This window comes from Mytilus galloprovincialis, chromosome 7, assembly GCF_965363235.1.
Source record: "Mytilus galloprovincialis chromosome 7, xbMytGall1.hap1.1, whole genome shotgun sequence".
NCBI classification, from domain to species: Eukaryota; Metazoa; Mollusca; class Bivalvia; order Mytilida; family Mytilidae; genus Mytilus; species Mytilus galloprovincialis.
The window spans coordinates 35138206-35159498 of NC_134844.1; the positions used below are offsets into that span (position 1 = coordinate 35138206).

At 32.8% G+C, this 21293-nt stretch overlaps 2 protein-coding genes across 2 annotated transcripts; one reads left to right on the forward strand and one right to left on the reverse strand.

The window, feature by feature from the left end:
- Positions 1-1687: 1687 nt before the first annotated feature.
- Positions 1688-6183, reverse strand: LOC143084190 (C-type mannose receptor 2-like). The gene is made up of 2 exons (XM_076260601.1): positions 6096-6183; positions 1688-2843 (listed from the first exon to the last, which is right to left on the reverse strand). Exons 1-2 carry the CDS (start codon positions 6181-6183, stop codon positions 1738-1740), a joined length of 1194 nt encoding a protein of 397 aa, XP_076116716.1. The 3' UTR covers positions 1688-1737.
- Positions 6184-15041: 8858 nt separating this feature from the next.
- On the forward strand, positions 15042-20677 carry LOC143081654 (uncharacterized). Its single transcript, XM_076257419.1, has 4 exons — positions 15042-15189; positions 17841-18229; positions 18761-18898; positions 20195-20677. Exons 2-4 carry the CDS (start codon positions 17850-17852, stop codon positions 20382-20384), a joined length of 708 nt encoding a protein of 235 aa, XP_076113534.1. The 5' UTR covers positions 15042-15189; positions 17841-17849; the 3' UTR covers positions 20385-20677.
- The last annotated feature ends 616 nt before the right edge of the window (positions 20678-21293 follow it).

Consider the following 21293-nt stretch of genomic DNA (forward strand, 5'->3'; position numbering starts at 1 on the left):
TTCAATGAAGATCTGACTAGCTGTTTGCAAGGATTCAGCCTACATACAAGCGTAACTTCAGCTGAAATTCAAAAGTTAGTATAGGACGGACAGACTGATATTACAAAATATAAACAAGATGTCCTGAATGATATTGGACAGACTAAAAAATTCAGTATACATGTTCCTATCCGTAAGCCGTCACGAAGCTGGCTAAAGCATGTACAAATCTATTTTATCAAAAATCATTACCATAATAACATATTTTTAGGAGTCTTTAAGTTGAAGTAAAAAACTTTTAAACTAACCTAAGTAAAACCGGGCTAAAATAGCATCTAGTTCCTTAAACGGAATCATCTGCAGCTCTCTAAACTCTCCTACTTGCTGTGCCCAGGTGTAGAAAGTTTTAACATCTGATCTTGTTTTGTAGTCCGTGTTTTTATTTACATTTTTCCTGAGAAATTCGTCTGTGTCCTCATTGGAAACTGATCTAAATCTACTGCTTCCTGTGTCACGCTGCTCGTGTGTTTCCGTCGGATCACCTTCGTCATTGTTGTTGTTGTCATTGTTCAAGCGGTTTACTTCGATTTCATGTAGCTCGACATTGTAATGGGATTGTTCCCCTTGCAGGACGGAGGTAAGAGCGTCGAACGTCTCCTTCTCTGCAAGCATTTCGTACCTCATTATGTCATGAGACAAAACATCAAGCATGTCTTCGCCATTCTTGGCGTATCTGTCCGATATTTTTGCAGGAACAAGGCCTGCCATACTGTACTGTCGTCTGCGTCTATAGAGTTCCGGTTCTAAATATAGCACGCAAAATGTTGCTAAAAGAAGTTACGCAGTCCTGGACTTGTAGGTAATTCCACAGAAAAGTTGCACAGATCTTTTCAAAACATAAAATTGAAATCGAAGCGGACACTGATGTCAGCCATTTTTTTTTGGTTTTTCAACATTATTGCACGTGCTCATAAAGGACTGGCAACAAATCAATAATGGACCGGATATGAGTCATAATGGACCGGGTAAAAGTCATAATGGACCGGGGTGACTATTTTGGGTAAAATAATGTATTGACACCTATTATAATGATAGGACAGTTAAGCTTATAATTATACTAACTGGTTAATAATTAGCGGTAAAACGCATAAAATATCCTACAGTACAACCGATATCATTTATCACTAACCCAAACTCCCCTGAAAATATAAAACATACTAACATATACTAACAAACAACAGCATATGTGGTTCAGTTAACCTTGCTAGGTACACGCCCATTAGTATATGGCTAAATTCATATAATCCTTGGGTTTTATCATAACTCGGATTTATGCTTGTACAGTAATGATGGTTAATTCATAGTGCCAAATGAACTTTATCGGGTAGAAGATACAGGCAAAAAAACACAGTTTCCACGCTTATCATTGAGTTCGACATTACTGTGGTTCATATACAAAAGGAATAATTGTTGTTATGCACAGTTGTGGTGAATTATTTAAAAGTTTCGATGCGTTCTTTATCTACTATACATTACATCTAGAGAAATACTTTGCGTTCAAATTTTTGCATTGTATTATTTTAGCAACTATTCGTCCCATTGATACTCAATGAAATATTGAAGGGTCTTCGTTCAGTAAAATTTCATCATCTTGTGATCACTTGGCGAGAAATAATCTTATGGTTTCAAGTAAAAAAACAAGAATAAATCAGTGAAAATTATTTTTGATTTTCAAAACTTTTTACAAATGTTCAGTTTTTAGACTAGTAATCGTTTCTCGCAAACAACCCGATTTTGATTGCTGCAACTATCACCATACCAATTTCCATACATGCTAGATGATTTGACACATAAATTATTATCTGCTTTGGGTTCATCTATCCCCCAGGCGAGGTACGTAGGATGACTGCCATCTATCCATATGTATGTCTGATTCCTTAGTTTCTGTAATCCAATCCAAAAATCAGCACCTTGATGTTTAGTAGTTTGACTTATTATAAAATTATATTCCTCTTTAGACCCAATGATAACTAAATCTGAACCATTGTTCCGACAAAATGAGCGGGCATCAGTAAAATCGAAATCAAGTAATGTATTAAATGAATAACAAGAATCCTTGTAATATATCCACACACCAGGCCCACATCTTGGATAAACTTGCATTTTGCAAATAAATCTCAACGACATAAAACAATTGTTGTCATTCCACTTCTTAGGGTATAAATTGAAAAGGTGTGTACAGTTCTCGTTATTATTGAAGTTATTCGGTTCGTTATTTCTCCAGTCAGTATAATTCAAAATTGTTCCATCACTCCAGACAAACTTCCCATTATTTTGATAATTGCTGAGTCCTATCCACTGAAACGTCTGTGTAAAATTATTTATCAGAAAACTGGTTTCCCTTTCAGTATGAACACTAACAAGATCAGTTCCAATGCTTCGACAATGATCAGCAGCCTGAAACCATGTTCGCCGTTCTGGGAATTCTTTATAACACCTATTATCAAAAGTTTGCCAATCATTTGGACATTCTGCCCTAGTTTCTGATATTCGAAAGCCTGCATTTCCGCTATCGTAAGCTTTAGTACATTCTTCTGTATTATAACGAAACCTAATCACAATGTACGTTAGCCCAGCTACTAATCCTATGATAATAACAGTTGTGAATGCTATCCAAAATTTGATTTTAACATCTTTGCATACATGATGTGGTTTAGGATCTGGTTGAGGTTCAAAATATGAGTGATGCGAGCCTGGTCGTTTTAAGTCATCATACTTTCGATAATCATTAGAAATGGATGCAAGTTGTGTGTATACTTTCTCTTCAGCTGGTTCATCGTATGTGTAATCATTAGCATTCATCATAGTTCAAGTTTTACTATCAATAAAATGTAGATATATTTATAATTTTTATCAATGAAAAGTATCCTTTATAAAGTACCAAAGTGTTTCACGGCCGGATACACATTTACATATTTGTACTGTCATGATAACTGGGGAATACTGGATTTATGAATCATATCAAACTACGTTTTTCTTTTGCGTGACAACGTCAGGAAATCAAATACAATTAATACTTGACAAAGATATACGACTTATCCCTAGTAAATTAAATTATTTGTAATGTATTTGATTTTTGCTATTTTCCAAATTAAACTTTTTGTCTGTTAAACGCGAGGTACTCCTATGTTAACACTGTTTATTCATAGAACAATAATTTTATAAGTCCTGTACTATTATTGAACAGTCGGGTGTCTGTGATTAGTTTTATCATGTATCGAAATAGAACCAGTTTCATAACTTAATTAGTTTTTATTCATAGAGAAAGATGACTGGTCGGTTGATTAATATGTGACTGCTAAACGTTGCGTCAGCACACAACACTTTTTCCTTGCTTTGTTCCTTTTTAAAGAAATGGAGTTGCTTTGGTTTTGAATTTCTCATTATGGTCTTAGTTATTTGAAGTCTATTGCAGTTGCAGCGATCGATGCCCGAGTAATGTGAATCTAATTTTGTTATTGAGATATGTATTAATTATTTCCTTTAAGTTCGTATTTATCTTTTTTATAATTTTTTATATTTGTATTTATTTTGTTTTCATTTTCTTATGTGCGATGGGGACGATGGTCTGCACCAATGTACAATGGTCCCACGCTGATGTTCGATTGTCTATAAATCAAATCAAATCCTATCATTTTATTGGTGTAAAATCCACATTTTGAATTGTTACTTAGACAAACATGACAATATTTACAAAATTTTTAGATTTAAACAACATTCGTATTCTATAAGACAATATTTAGATGTTTTGGAGGAGGTGGAACTTTTGGCAATTTGAAAGTACAAGAACAATATTGAAAATGCAATTGTTATAAAATATAACATAACAAATACTATATGACAAAACAATTAAAAAGTCATAACTTTGTTACATAAATTAGTTTTTCTCATCAACTAAGCTATTTCTTAAAACATATAAATCATTAACTCCCATGACAATAATTTCAGTTATGTCATACTCATTAAATGTAAAACATAAAGGTGATTTTTCCTCATCAGACATTTAAATGAAATATGGAACTCTACTCTTTACTTCTTAAAAAATATTTTGCAAACATTTTTTCTACAATTTCATCTTTTACCTCCTTTTTACAGCGGGACATAATCTTAAGACGTGTGACAGCTAGTTTAAAATTTACAGATGTTCAATTATTTTTATCGCTTGATGTTTTTATTAGTTATTATTTTAAAAATACTAAACATTCAATATATTCTCCAGTTGCAGTAAACAATATCGGTTATCTGTCTTATCTCTTGTTCTTATTTAAGTTGTCGTATCCATGTGTTGCTTTTTTTGTTTCGTTCTGACTTAAGTATTTGCATTTCTGACAAGTACAACATTTTTTCAGTCATTGATGTTTTTAGGAAAAGTTTTTTTATGTAGCGTCAATTTCTAAACAATTGTATGAACGACTACTTTTTTTGTCTAGGTTATTTACAAAGCTCCATATAATGTACACACCGACGTCACTCTGCGGGCTTCAAATGATATGACTATTCATCTTGACTGTTTTTAATTAAACAGGTTATGCTCTCTATAAGGTATATAAAAAACGAAAAGCTCCTTCTCAAAAAACTTTTACAACAAATATGAAATACATTGAAAATATAATTGATGTAATCCGTCGCACTTCAGCGTAACAACTATCGCAGTTCGGCGTAACTATTAACAAGATAGCTTGACAATGCTACCATCGCTCTTTGGCATTAAACAATTTAACATCAGCGAGACCATCGCTGTTTGGAGTTACATTGCTGTTTAGAGTCCTACATAGATATTAAATATCTTATATTTTTCATTAATTTTGAATTTTTTCCATGGATGTTTTTTATTATTATCTTAATTGAAATTACTTCATCACTCGTTCTGGGTCTGTTTACATAACAGGTTTGAGGTTTTGCGCAGAGATGCTTCTTACACACATTAAATCTTGAACCTGCTTTGATTGAAAGAAACACGGCACACAAACATTTTTTTAAGACGGAGTTTGAATTCAAATTATAACAACTTTTATTTGAATAATGCGTCTCAGATTATTATAGTTGTTTTATTATACATAGAGTGACTATCAGGATTTTGTCAACATTTCAAATTATAAGTATTTCCGCGACAACGTCCGGACTAAAAATACTGACGTATATAACCTATCTCACATGATATTGATAAATATACTTAATATAGATTGGACCGTTGGTTTTCCCGTTTGAATGGTTTTACATAAGTAATTATTGGGGCCCTTTATAGCTTGCTGTTTGGTGTGAGCCATAGCTTCGTGTTTAAGGCCGTACCTTGACCTATAATGGTTTACCTTTATAAATTGTCACTTTGATGAAGCGTTGTCTCATTGGCACTCATACCACATCTTCCTATATCTAATTAAAAAGTAATTGCTTCTCTCAAATGCAACTGCTTTTCTGCGATAATCATCGTACCCGATTCACCAAATAGAAAATATGTTGATACATGTAACATGTATCACCTTAGTATCATTTGAACACAAGGACGTGTAAACATGTTTATTTCCATTCATGTATCTGTGTGATGGTTCTTAAATTTCATTTGTGAATGTTTCTATCAAAGTTATATTGTTAAAAGTACAAATGTGTCACATAGTTCAGTATCAAATGTTAGCAGGAATGAGTTTTATTCATTAAAATGATTCTTATGACATGGCAAATCAGTTTAAAATGGACAATGTCTTGAGATTAGCAGTCACGATTCAATAGAAACACCATCCTGCAGCTTGGTGACTAAGAGAAGTCAACTCGAACCCTTCATACTTTGTCCAGATTTGGCCAAATCTTTGATTCCATTTTTGGTTCTTTTTCTTCTTCAACAGTTGTATGAAGTTTTTGAATATTCAATCTAATATAAGTACCTGATTGCTCCGTTATTTGATGTATTATGAAGTTGAATTCATTTTTCGAACCAATGATCTGCACTAGTGTACTTACATAAACTACGGGTACCAGTTAAGTTAATAGTTATCAAAGGCACAAGGCTTTTAATTTGATGTATGCCGTAGCAACTTAATACACGTATTGTTGTTATATACCTATAAACCAGAACCAAATCTTGGAATGATTCCTTTTTTGCATATAACGATGAATGTAATGAACCAGTTTTGTGATTTCATTTTCCATACATTGTATCATTTAGAAAGGTGTGTCGATTATATAGCTATTATTCGGTCCAAGTGAATTTCGCTCCACTGACAGGCCATTCAAATTATTTTCATAAGGCAATTGGTTTCCTATACATAATGGAGACTAACTAGACCAGCTCAACGCATTTAAAACCATGTTCGCTGTTTGTAATGTCTCTGTAACCTTTTGAATTCTTCAAGACATTTAGAGATTTTGTACCAAATTTCAGATATCCGAGAAAGTTTACTATCATTCATTAGGAGCACGATTTCAGTCTGAAACGGTCATTTTGGTCTGATCATATCTTAATTGACTGGATTTACTGCTAGAGAAAAACGTTCAGATTTTTAAGACCGTTAAGGCGCCGTTCCGATCGATAGTCTCATCAGGTATATCAGTCCGTTAAGGCATGTCAAAATAATCAAGACTAATTCTTCTAGCGAGCTGTTTAGATCCGTTAAGACCGTGTAAGACCAAAACAGATCAAATCTCAAAATTAACATTCAAAATTGTCAGACCATGTTTAGATCCGTTCAGTATGCCGGTATGATACCACGAGTTACGCCCCTTCTGCTTGATTAGTCCATTTTAGACTAATTATATATTTATTTGAAGTTAAAGTATTATATCTCTCGAATAAATAATAATAAAAAAAAGTAATTCAAGATTAAATCCTCTGTTGATTCTTTATTTCTGTGGTTGTTTTGTTGAGGAACTAAGAAATTATTCATCTATATGTGTTGCTTATGTTTTAATAAATATTAGTTTATTTATTTATATTAACTATAAAATGCAAGGAGGTATGTTTATTATTAACACATGTGTATTTTTGTTTTTATTCGTATTCTGTTGATATGTCCTTCTTTACTATTACCTATTACCGTTGGAGCTGGGTTTTTTTTTTCGTGCTAGTTACTCTGTTAAAGTCGGAAACGCTTCTATTACCATAGCTTTGTACTGTACAACATATCATTAAATATTTATTATTTTACACAATGGTGCGTCTAAACACCACCAAGGTCGCCATAGAACATGAAGCTGATCATGATACTGCATTTAGTCTGTGTCGAGACAGTGTAAAAACTATAAATAAAGTACCACCGTATAAAGATTTTCATTCAAACAATTAATGTATCCTTATGTTTATTTTCTAACCCATATGATATATATATATATCTATAAATATAGCACCAGTGGCAGATTAACCGGGGGCACACCCCCCCCCCCCCCCTCCCCATGCAGGTCCCAAAACAAAATTCTAACATAATTTTATTCCCACTGTATCTTCTTGTCTATAACGGAAATTAACCCACAGCTTGATTTGACTTCTTAAACTGGCCGTTAATTAATACAAACCTCCACATGCGGGATTAATGACAACTTACCTTTTTAACATTCCTTTTAGAATTGGTAAAATATTTTGAACTTTAATGAAGTCCCAATGTTATTTTACGTCTCTCTTTAAATAATAATACCAAACTCAAAGGTCAATTAAAAAGAAAGGTTGATGTCGATAAAACCTCACAAAATTAAATGCAAAACTTTATAAACAAACGATTGGAATGAGTTTCAAAAACTTCAGTTGCTTGTCCAGACTGGGTTATCGGGGGTTGGACCCCCTTTTTTATGGGGCAGATCAATGTTTTTTACTGGGGACATATGGTTGGCACCCTCCCCCTTTATCCTGGGTTGGGAATTATGATACTTGAACTACTTAGTCTTCGTAACTTCAAAGAGGATCAGAAATGTGTGCCAGATGAGATTATGATTTTTAATCAGTTTGTTTCGGGTATATGTATGATCATAGTTTTCATTTATCTTTTTAATACCCATGATATGCCAGCTTAAATATTTAAAAAAATAAATAGGTTTTGCACATACTTATATACATTGCCATTTTTAGGAAGACAATTCTTACGGAATGCGTCGGTATGTACTTCTGGGAAAACTGAATTTCTATAAATATAAAATAACAAACAATTGCACTTTTCCATGACCAAAATTACTGTTTACTGTTATTGTAAATAATTCATTGACCTACAATTAGTACGGCGGCTTTGTGAAAAATTGTGCACATCCTGCTACAAGCATGAAATTTGGCATAGACCTTCCTCATCTATTACTCTTTTATTTCAGATAGGGAGGCATTTGAAAAAAAAATCCAAAATGGTGGACTTCATACTTAAATCAGCCCAATATCGAAGGCTAGTATGTGAAAAGGTGTTATAATCATGCTACTATCATAATATTTGGTACAAACCATTGTTTTTTTTTACTACTTTTGGATATATTATATAGATTAGATGGCTTGAAAAACCCTAATTCCGGTTAAACTTATATGGCGGACATTGTACTAAAATAAGCTTATTTTTTATGGAGGGTAATTGAAATATGTTTAAACATATTGCTACTATCATTACATTGTGCAGGAACCATTTCTTTGGTGCTTCTCATGGATACAATGTATAAGACATATTTCTTTAAAACCCTTACTTCCGGTAATATCCAGAATGGCGGACATAGAAATATCAATTTCTTATTTTATATATTCAACTTTTTTCAAAATGTAAAGAAAATGTTTTTTATTGTGCTGGCTTTAAGTTATCCTCAAAATCACTTATTCTATTCTGCTGTAAATGTTTAAATACAAAGTTATCACTTCCGGTAAAAGAAAACAATCTGGCGTAAATTTCAAAGATGAGTCTTCGGTGTAGAGTTTTGGATAGATTGATTAAAACAAAATAAAATTACTTAAGTACTAAAACATTTTTTAATCTGCCACTACAATTCGGCCAAAAAGACATGTTCATTCACGATCACTACCTCATGCACACAAGGCAGTCTACGTGAGACACGATTTTTCACATCATCCTTTCTTACATCCACATGTACAAGCTTCTGACAAAATGATCAGGCCTCAGAAAGAGTTTTTTTTTAAGGGATCCTCTTTGTCCCTTCGCCATCCATTAGCACCTGGACTGGGTATCATAAGAGCCAATTCTCACACGCAGTCTTTTTTCGTTTCAAGCAAAGAAAGAACTGAATCACAACTTGTAAAGGCATGGATCACAATGAGTGTGTGTGATCACTCATTGCCTAGTGCATTTGAAAGGTCATTGATAGATATTAATTCAAAGTTTTTTGCCCTCCCAAACACAATCCTTAACTTCGTCTACCCCTATGTCACGGAATAGCGAAACAGTAATGACAGCATCATCAGTAACGACTGTTCGAATCATGACTCGTTTAAGTTCGTGTTTCACTGCATCAGATACATACACCATGATTCTAGTCCCTGCCTTTTAATGTGAACATAAAATACTAAACTTGAAATACATAACGTGGTGGATAAGATAGAATATCCTGAACATTTGTTGCTACAACTACCATACGCATCCGAGAATTCATCCACTCGTGTTACAGTTTCAAGGTACTAGTTTTTTTATTGAGGTAAGGACATAATACCCAATCAGCATACTCGTTAGCCCGCAAATACATGTTTATTCACAATCGGAGAGCTGATTTTCCACATTTACAAGGACTGGCATTGTTTCTTACATCCATAATGTACAAGCTCCTGATAAGATGAAGAGGCCTCGATAAGAGTTCAAAAGGATTCCCATAGATCATATTTGTTCAATCGCCATTCATAAGCGTCTCGACTAGTTAGCATAGGAACCAATTCCAAACTTGTTACTCATTCATAGCCGCCATGGTATATTGCACGCTTTACATGCTGAAAAAGACTAGACCAAGTCGTGGAAATAGCCTCAATAAGTCTTTCCTCTCCCAAAAACGCATGTTTTCTTGCTTTGTACTCATTCTAAATGCTTAAGTCACATCTTCAAACGCCATCCATGTCACCAACGCAGTTCCTTTTCCAACAAACGGATAATCTCTCAATGCCTAGTGCATTTGAAAGGTCATGTATAGATATATATCTAAATTTTCTCCCACTTCCAAACGCAAACCAAAGTTCGTCTGCCCCTATGTCACGGAATAGCGACACAGCAATGACATCAGTATCGACTGTTTGATGGTGCTAAACTTGAAACATCATCAAGTGGTGGATAACACTGAACACCCTGAGCATTTGTTGCTACAACTACCTTAACTTTCCTCAAAATTTTATTGAGCAAGCTGCTGTGAATGAAAACTAAAAAATTCTTTCTTATCGTCGACATCTCTCAGAACACTTTGCTAATTTTGAGGAATTTGTTTTGACCCTGGATTCGTCTGTGTATTCTCTTTCCCCAAAATGTAGCTCTTGCTTCCGAGACTACATCCACTATTGTTACAGTTTCAAGGTGTTTCCTAATGAGTATGCTGATTATTATGTCCTTACCGTAATGTAACACCTTGAAACAGTAACAAGAGTGGATGCAATTTTTGATGAGTTTTGTAGCTGTAGCAACAAATGCTCAGGAATTTCAGTGTTATCCACCACGTGATGTATTTCAAATTTAGCACCATGTTCACATTATGAGGCTGACACTAGAATTATGGTGCATGTGTCTGATGCAGTGAAACACAACTTAAACGAGTCATGATTTGAACAGTCGTTACTGATGATGCTGTCATTACTGTTTCGCTATTCCGTGACATAGGGGTAGACGAACTATGGATTGTGTTTGGGAAGACAAAACACTTTGGATTACTATCTATCAATGGTCTTTCAAATGTACTAGGCAATAAGTGATCACACACACTCATTGATATCAACGCCTTTACCGGTTGTGAAACGGTTCTCTCTTTGCTTGAAAAGAAAAAAACTGCGTGGGAGTCATTGATTGCATTTGAAGATGTGACTTCAACATAATGAGATGATTGATCAACCGAAATTACCGGGATTTTACTGTAAGATCGCACAAATTTATCAGATGGGGCTAACATGGTTAACAAAGCAAGAAAATAACTATTTGCACAAAAGGGAAGGCTAATTGAGGCCATTTCCTCAACTTGGTCTTCTCTTTTCCAGCATGTAAAACGTGCAATAAACTAGGGAAGGTGTTTAGGGGGACGAGTATTGGATTGGCTCTTATGCTACCCAGTCCAGGCGCTAATGGATGGCGAAGGAACAAAGAGGATCCTTTCTAAAAAAACTCTTTCTGAGGCCTCATCATTTTGTCAAAAGCTTGTACATTGTGGATGTAAGAAAGGATGTCTCGGTCGTTCTTAATATGAAAAATCGGGTCTCCATTGCACTGCTTTGTGTGCATGTGGTAGGGACTGTGAATAAACATGTATTTTTGGCCAAATAGTAGTAAATATTTAATCAATCTGTCCAAAACTCTACATCGAAGAAATGGATTGAGTACTCATCTTTGAAATTTACGCCAAATTATTACCGGAAGTGTCAACTTTGTATTTAAACATTTACAACAGAATAGAATTAGGGGTTTTGAAGATAACTTTAAGCCAAAATATTAATGACCAGCACAAAAAACAACATTTTCTTTACATTTTGAAAAAAAATTGAATATTTAAATAATGAATTGATATTTTTATGTCCGCCTTTTTGAATATTACCGGAAGTAGGGGTTTAAAAGACAGATTTTTTTATACATTATATTCATTAGAAGCACCAAAGAAAGGTTCCAGCACAATGTAATGATAATATCAACACGTTTAAACACATTTCAATTACCCTCCCATAAAAAATAAGCTTATTTTAGTACAATGTCCGCCATGTTAGAATTTACCGGAAGTAGGATTTTTGCAGACATCTAAACAATATAATATATCCAATTGTAGTACAAAATAAAGATTTGTACTAAATACTATGGTTGTAGCATGATAATAACACCTTTTCAAATACTAACCTTTGATATTGGGCTGATTTAAGTATGAAGTCCGCAATTTTGGATTTTACCGGAAGTGAGACTTTTTTCAAATGCCTCCCTATCTGAAGAAAAAGAGTAATAGTTGAGGAAGGTCTATGCCAGATTTCATGCTTGTAGCAGGAAGTGCACAATTCGTCTGAAATATGCTTGTAGCCGCCGGACTAATATAATGGTTTACGTTTTACACATTGTGACTTAAATCGAGAGTTGTCTTATTGGCCCTCATACCATATCTTTTGTATATCTAGATAAAAGTAGTAATGTCATTTCATCTGGTCTTCTATTCTAAGCACTCAAATATTCCTTTAACTTAATTGAACACATGGGTACAGGTTTCAGTAAAAGTTATATTGTTGAAGTAAACGTAGAAATTTGTCACATAGCTCAATAATTACATTAAATGTATGTTTCACTATAATACGTTATTCTCATTGGCTAACTGTACATCACGTGTTATTCCTTAAGCAGTTGTATCACACAATAAAACTTTTCATTCAGGATGATACGAGGTCCCACAATAAAGTGCACAGGTAAATGAAATAAAAACTTGATAAAAGGCGTGTTTTCATGATCCTATAGGTAAAAATGTAATTATAAGTATTGAATGCTTTTTTTGTAACTTTATAGGGTTGTAAAAGCGTTGACCGTGTGCACATTTTTAGTATGAAGCGCTTCCGCGCTTCATACAAAATGTACTTCGGTCAACGCTTTTACACCCCAATAAATTTACAAAAAAGAGCATTCAATTCTTAAATGTAAAATATTAGCAGGAAGGAGAGCTTTGCAACAAAATGAATCTTAAGATACATGGCAAATCAGTTTGATACGAAAATTTATTTTGGATTAATTCAGAGGTAAAGATTCGATAGAAATAGCATCCTGCAGATTGATGATTTAGATAAGTCAATTTGAACCCTTGAAATTTTTTTTACGGATTTTGGCCAAATCTTAGATTCTCTTTGGTTCTTTCAGCTTTTAAACGATTGTGTAAGGTTTTGAATTTTGCCTCGAGCATCCCTGAAGAGACATTAATGGTATGCATGAGCATGTGGTGCATCAAATTTGTACCGTTTATGTTATTACGTCTAAGCTTCGGTCAATTTAAGTTACATCGCATCAACACTTCAAGGGTATAACATTTAGTTATACTATCAGTGAAACATTCAATATTGAACAGTTAACCGTCCATACATATAGATTGAAACCATATCAGTAGTGTTCATTGTGTTACTTTTAGATGCCTCTAAAATTCACAAAATTTTAACAACCTGAATTTATTGCTGGTGTCAAAATTGCTAATAATAGTCAACCAATGCACATTTGCTCTGTATACATCAGTCCCTGTGCCTCATATACATGTAGCAATATGCAAATAAGACTCTTGTTGAAATCTTAGTTTTCTCAGAAAGGATGTTTTTATGATGTAGTATCATAAAGTTAAAAAAAACTATCATGGCATTTACCGTACTAAAAGGGTACACATCAATAAAATAAAGTGATTCAAATTTCTTGCATCAGAAGCGCACCTCTTGAGACATCCGTGTTTGGAACACCAAACCCAGAGCAACGACAAGAGTCATAAGACCAATAGGAACTTAATCATATAAATTCAAATAAAGATAAAACTGTAAAAGTTCATAAAACACCGATTTTTAGGTCAAGACCAACTAGTACCGCATGATGAACTTTCTAAAAAAAAAATTCTTTCACAAACCATTGCTTATTCTAAATTGTTTGCTAAGACTTCGATTACGCTTTTCCAAATATGATTAGCTACTGCAAGCTTTTAAATACTGTATGAGTTGCGAAATAACTATTTTATACTCAGGTGAAGTTGGTAAACGGAATCAGTTAAGACATTTTCCTATCTTTCTGAAAAGTATACAACGGATATAGATGCTCGAGTGGTCTTCATATTGGTAAGTAAAAACATATTTAACTCTTTCAGGAGAATGTTTACTGTTTTTGTAGGATTTTTTTCTTGTCGCATTCAGGTATTTTGTCGACGTGTGGGTCTTAATTTCTCATTGGTTATCCTTTATATATGAGTTAAGATTTGAATTTATATGAAGCATAACACAGAGGGAAAATAGTGTGCATTGGAATGAGAAAGTACAAAAGTTTGAGTTTTTAACCGCTCAAAATCATTAAGTCTCAAGACTACTCTTTAAACAACGACGCAACATTGGTATCACCTCTTAATAGTATATAACATCTTTTATGTTCAGAACTGATACTTATTTAGCGAGGACCAAATATGAGCGTACACCTGTTCATTTTTGGAAACATGATGTCTACTTACTTGATATAACTTACCAACGTTTTTGATAGACTCAAATGACGAGTGTGACGTTTGGATAAAGATCTGATTACACATTTTGATCCCCTGCGATAATCTCCTGTTTTTATTTGGTTCGTGTAGCTACGTTCTTATCTGTCTATGGTGTGTTGTTTGTCTTTCGGCTGTTTTCGTTTTATTATGCGTTGTTAGTTTTTCATCACGAAAGAAGTCAAAAATCCCTTACTTTGAATTTTGGAAGGCTTTAAACGTGTTGTTACCAAATTACTGCGTCCAAGATGTTAGTTACTAGTATATTAAGCACTTTACATATAGAAAGAGTTAAATCCTTCACATGTGTTATCAATTTGGATTATTGACAGTCAGGTCAACTGGAATTCCTGCATCAAGCCTACGAATTATTGGTAGTAACCCAAATATTATTTAGAATATGTATCCACACCTTTCATATATATAAACATCCATCAAGTAATTTGTTTTGACCAATTAAAATGATACGTAATTTATTCTCAAATTCAAAACACAATTTGTAACGCCTTAGGGATCAATTTTTTGCATGCATTTGTTTACAATTTCTACAAATTCTATAACCACAAAAGTTGTTATGCATATAGTAATAAATAAATTAGTAACGTAAGACACTCTTATATTGTTTATCACGTCAAACATACTTTTTGCAATGCCTTTTTAAAAATTATGTAAGAAAAGGGTGTGTGTTTAAACCAGAGACATGGGAACGATGTCACGTTCCAGATACTATTTAGAGAGAAATAAGAAGGATACGCAAAATATCACGGATCTCAGTCGTTATAAATAGGAACAATTATCAGTACGACCATTGTTATAACGATATCTGCAGGAGTAAGTATAATTTTAACCTTGTAAAATTAAAAGTACCTATATTTAAATTAACTATACCTTTCTAAGTTAAAAGAATAACACATTTTCTTCGAAGCTTGTAGGACCAGGTTCAATCCACCATTTTCTATATAAGAAAATGCCTGTAACAATTCAGGAATATGACATTTGTTATCAATTTGTTTGATGTGTTTGAGTTTTTGATTTTGCCGTTTGATTTGGGACTTTACGTTTTGAATTTTCCTCGAAGTTCAGTTTTGTTGTGTAGAAGTGTGCAGCGTTGATGTTTATCAATCTTTAGTTAACGGTATTTTTAGTTTTGTGCAATGTTATTTGTCTGATCTTATGAGAAGCTCATCATAATGTTTTTGTAAAGAAACGAATTTCAAGATGTCATATATATGATAAAGGATGTAACATTTCTAAATAGTATGCGTTCAAATCGTTCATAAGTTATATGAAAGAGTGACTGGGTAAACAAAATGTTATTCCAATTCTTAAATCAATGCATGTATATGTTACAGTGAATTTGAATAATCAGTGATTATGTAGAATCCCTGAAATTTTCAGTGATTATGTAGAATCCCTGAAATTTTCAGGGATTATGTAGAAACACTGGCCAGTTTAGTGATTATATATAATCAAAAATGTTCAGGGGTTATGTATATTCACTAGAAAAAACGTCAGGGATTATACATAATAACTAAAATGAAGAAATAGTTTTATTTATAATGAAAATGAATAAAAGTAAACTAATGTATTATATAAAATCAGTTAGAAGATCATTATAAACATAAATTGTAAAACGTTAAGCACAATATATCAAAATCATAACCCCAATTTTTTTAAATATTGGGCACAGTATATAAAATTAAGGGCATACGATACAGTTTTGATCCTGTATTTACAGTTTGATGAAAATTTCCATACAGGCTATTTTTTGCCTGATTAAATCAAATATGTAATAAAAGATATACCTTCATGTGCTACTTTTTGAGTAGAAATTTTGTGTATTTGCTCAAAATTCGAATTTGTGACCGTATTTTCCGTTTCGAAAGAAAGCCATAACTTTTTTGTTTTAAAAGATAAACACAAATTGTTTTTTGTTAAATAATTTGTATTTTCTGTAGTTTATAAGTATCCTAAAAACGTATGCATTTTTTATTCAAAAATAACTCATATTTATCAAATGATCATGAGTTAAGAAAAACGCGTTTTTCGCTGTATATTTATCAACATTAAAAAAATTGCACTATTTACAGTTTAATAAAATTTTGTTCACATAATCTCTCTGCAAAATGAAACAAAATGTCGTTTTAATAAAAATTAAAAAAAAAAAACAAAGGGGGGTCCATGCACTCGTTTTCAAATTAAATCAGTTTGAATGATAAAAATCAGTCGAAAAATGCATCTTTTTAAGGATCCTTAAATTATTGATAATCCCTGAAAACATATTCGGGAATTTGTAAAAAATTATTAAAATGTTCAGTGATTATGTAAAATCACTGGTCATTTTCAGGGTATATATATAATTACTAATGATTTTAGTGATTCTACATATTCCCTGAAACACCAGGGATTCTACATAATCCCTGATTATACAAATTCACTGTAACATATATATCATAAACTACATTTAAGTCTTCTGTGCACGATTTTATCATTTCTTACGCAAACATATCGTATAAAAATATGGCAGCTAATTAATTGTTTTGAAGCCGTAGTTAACCGTTCGTCATCTTGTAGTAAACAATCATCAATGAAGCATAGATATTGAGCACGTGTATAACATTTAGCTCTTCATCTTTTATATAAGCTTTGGATTTCAAATATTTTGGCCACGAGCATCACTGAAGAGACATGTATTGTCGAAATGCGCATCTGGTGCAAGAAAATTGGTACCGTTAATTTTATTACAATCTAATAATAGTGTATTTCAATGACAGATCCATGCGTATTGCAATCATCGGATTTTTACGAGCAAGGTCACTTGTTTACGACGGATAATAGTTCGGCGAATGACTTCAAAGTATCAGAAACTGAATAAGCAAAACCAATAAATACATTAGAATTGGAATTTTAAAGTTTGAAGAAAAGTTTGTTTAGCGAGCAAAACCAAATACACATAAATAAACAGGAAACACAAGTTTACGACAAGCATCCCATATCCTTCAATAAAGTAAAATTAAAAAAATCTAGAATTTTAAATTGATACTTTAAGTCAGAAGAGCGTTAGTTAAGGAACAAAATAAGCTAAAAATATTGATAGGTCATGGAACTCTTTTTCGAGATATTTTAGAATATGACGGGGAAAGGCTGACTCTGACTTTTACCGTATATTTTCATTGGCATCATTTTGGTCTCAAATCAAAAGAATAGAAATCACGAATCTGCTTCAATTCTGGCAAATGATCTTGTATTAGCTATTAAGTCTTATAAGAAAAGATAAAAGGGTGTTATGGGGCAAACTATTTTACCTTGTACAAAAGAAAAACAAGGTGTACGAACATCTGACAAAAATTCCAAAACCTCACCGTAAGTACATCCTTAAGAAAGGTATCTTGTTGTCATTAATTATTTTGTTTTGCAATTACTCACTTCAATGATATGCTGTCAATGAAATACTTGAATTGAAAATCTATATATGTTACTAGGTTTAAATCATGAAATGTACACTATTACTCACCTTTGTCGTACTCCTGGTTGTTTGCGCTGAAGACACACATGCCTGGTTTGGAGGAGGTGGAAGTTCTCGTTCTAGTTCTAGAAGTAGCGACCCATCTAAGTCATCTAGTAGATCTGGTTCTTCAAATACAAATCGAAAAAGTGGCGGTGGGTGGTGGGGTGGTAGTAGGAGATCTAGTTCCAGTAGATCCGGTTCTTCATCAGTTCAGAAACAAGAAACGCCAAAAGCAAGTGTAATTGATAAAGTAAAAGGGGCAATTGGTGGAGCCATTGATACTGTAAAAGCAAAGACGACAGAGGCAAAGGATTATGTGAAAGGTTACGTTAATGGCGCAAAAGAGATGCACAGCACATATAAGTAAGTTTAATCAATCTGTATTGACGATTGGTCGATTTTTGGTTGCTTAATGTCCAAAGGCAAATACTTCGTGCAAATTCTTGATTTATGGAATTAAAAAAAGCATAAAAAAAGTATCGTACGAAAATACACGTATTTATAACTATATGATGATAGTTAGTGTAAAAAATACTTTTTATGTATATATAAATACATGTATTGTTTACAATCAGTACAAATTTAATACTGTATAAAAAAAAATACTTGACATTATTGAATGACAATTCATAGAACCTAACCTACTGGCATAGAAGTCATGACGTTAAACTTTCTAATATTGGCGACTGTCCTTCAACAGTGCAATATGAGTAAATGTACATTACCTATTAGTATTTATTAGAGAGATCTATCAAACAATTTCAAGATTGAAGTGATGAAGGATTTTTAGTCCTTCGACTATGAGCAGACACAACAAAATATATATTTTGCCTAGATCTTTAAATAATGCATAAAATGGCGTATAAGATATTTAACATATACATATATAATCAGGGAAATGAAAACTGTCACTAAACAAATGGTAAAAGATGGCAAAAGTGCAAAAGGAGCAGACAAGTACTTTCATGCAAAGGCCAACTACAAGGCAGCACAACATGGTCCTGGTGGTAAAGCAGCGGCAAAGCATATCAGGTAGCTATATCCTCTTGAAATAAGAAAAATGATCCTCCACAAAAAAAATCTTTTATAGATCCTTCGACCACTCGGTTCAATAAAATTAACACTGATAAAAACAAATTACTGTAATATCACACCTAGTGAAATAATGCAATTACCGTCCAGTGATCTATGTATGGGTTCTGCGTTAGAGAATTGACATTGGGACATATAACTTCTGCCATAGCCATGTCATATTTTGTTAACATGTATAAAACTATATGAATCGTGTTATTAATTTAAAAATATAACAAATGATATTATTATAAAAATAAGTAGATGTGGCATGATAACAAAAGAAGAAACTATCCACCAAAATTCAAATGAAGTGAATGTAAGCAATTAGATGCAACCGTACCTACTTCAACAATGAGAAAAACCCATACGTATAGTTGACTATAAAGGCCCCGACATGACAAAACGTGAAATCAATTAATTGAGAAACTGACTGTCTAATTCATAACAAAACAATTTATGAAAAAACAAATATGACAGACATGAACCAACGACATTACTATATTCAATTGTATAAGAAAAAGATCATAATTCCATTAGTTAGAAATATATATTTACGATTGCTAATATTGATGAGATAACCATCTGTCAAAGACCATGTTAACAACTTTGTGGTTCTGTATACGGCATTCAACTATGGTTATAACCCATACCTTATAGAAAGCTAAAACAATCTCTTGAAGGACAAAATGTTAATAAAGGTGAGGAAAACAAATGGCTTGATTCATGATTACAATAAAAAACTGAAAACTAATTAGGCAGCTAACAACCATAAACAATTATTGAGTTACTGTCTTTTGACTTTTGACAGACGCATAAAGAATGTTGCGGGGTTTAACATGATTGTTAAACCTTCCGTTGACTTTGGACAGTGCTGTAACAACAAAACATAATAACCACCATACCGTTGGAAAGAGCCTGACTCGTCAGACCGGTACTTAGCACAAACACAAAACACAAATACACAAATGGCAAAAACATTTCGATCTATGAGTACTCACAATCATTGAAAACAAGATCACACATTTTAAAAAAGAATAATTAAAGTTTATATACTTAAACAAATTAAACAAAAATGACAGACAGCAAGTACCAATGTTTTATAAATGTTAATTTAGCAAGGGAGGTTCATGTGTGATATTCATTTATGTTATAAAAATCGATGATGAGTTGTCCATCTTAATTAAAATTAGAATAGAAAAGACGTAAGAAATGTTTTTCATCAAACTTGAATCTGTATTTTATCTTGTGTTTTAGTGATGTAAGAGAGGCTTATCAAACGGCATTTCAAAAAGTGAAAAATATAGTTGGGAAAGTAAGCGACAAAGGATACGATGAATATGCTGCTGATTCCGCTAAAGACCAAGAGGCTAACAGACATGGACAAAATGGTGGAGATCCCAATAAATATCGAACAAAAGATATTCCTGACAAACATAAAAAATAATGTTGCCACCATTACAATTGTAATGCTTGATAGATCAGTTTATAAAACTGTTGTTTTATATCTTTATCGTTGATAAAATGTCCTTTATACAGAAGATCAAATTATTTATAGCCACTTTTAGGTTGAATCTAAATCAAAGTACAACTTCCACGTGTACCTACCTCTGCATAGCTCTAATTCTTTTTAGCTAAGATGGCTAGAAAGTATACTATTTTAAACAAAGTATGAAAAATTAAATAAACAATCAAACTTATTGCATTTGGTGTGTATAAGAATAAAATCTGTATAACTATTTCATTTGTTTGATCGTATTTGTTCCAGGATTTTGTGGTATCAGTTTTCATTAGGTCAATTTTGTTTACTTTAATTAGTCAAATTGTGCACACTAAAAATATTGTAACAAAGGTTTCCAAATACATGATGGTAGTGGGTCATTAATATTGACAAACTGAAAAGTAAGTAATTTATAATGACAATGATATATCGGTTCTCTACGCTGTAAGAAAAGTTGAAAATATTCATCACATTCAACGAAGATTGTTGATAATGTCTTACCTGCGACCGAAAACATTCGGTTGTTTAGTTTAGTTTTGCTTTTCATTCTTAGACAACTGACATACACCAACCCTGAAATTTTTAAAGTGCCAATCTGCCTAAGAATCAGGCAGTGATGAACACGAGACAAACAAAACCCACTCAAGTTGACATTAATGTATGTTCAAAATGTATGATGGTGCACGATTAAAATTCGTTTCCTTTTCCTGTTCTGGTAATTCAAGATATAATTTGGTTGAAATGCACTAGAATTTAATCATTAAGGGGAGTTTACTCCGTCACTTGTCATCAGTCTAACCAAAAGATTTCTCGAATTACTAGATGTGCAGAAATGAAAGACCTGTCATTTCTAAC

Coding starts and splice junctions, on each gene's coding strand:
- LOC143081654 (XM_076257419.1), top strand. CDS start 17,850: ATGAAATGTACACTATTACTCACCTTTGTCGTACTCCTGGTTGTTTGC. Junction 18,230..18,760: donor GAGATGCACAGCACATATAA/GTAAGTTTAATC, acceptor ATATATAATCAG/GGAAATGAAAACTGTCACTA. Junction 18,899..20,194: donor GCAGCGGCAAAGCATATCAG/GTAGCTATATCC, acceptor CTTGTGTTTTAG/TGATGTAAGAGAGGCTTATC.
- LOC143084190 (XM_076260601.1), bottom strand. CDS start 6,183: ATGGAAAATGAAATCACAAAACTGGTTCATTACATTCATCGTTATATG. Junction 2,844..6,095: donor GATTTGGTTCTGGTTTATAG/GTATATAACAAC, acceptor AAACTTGAACTA/TGATGAATGCTAATGATTAC.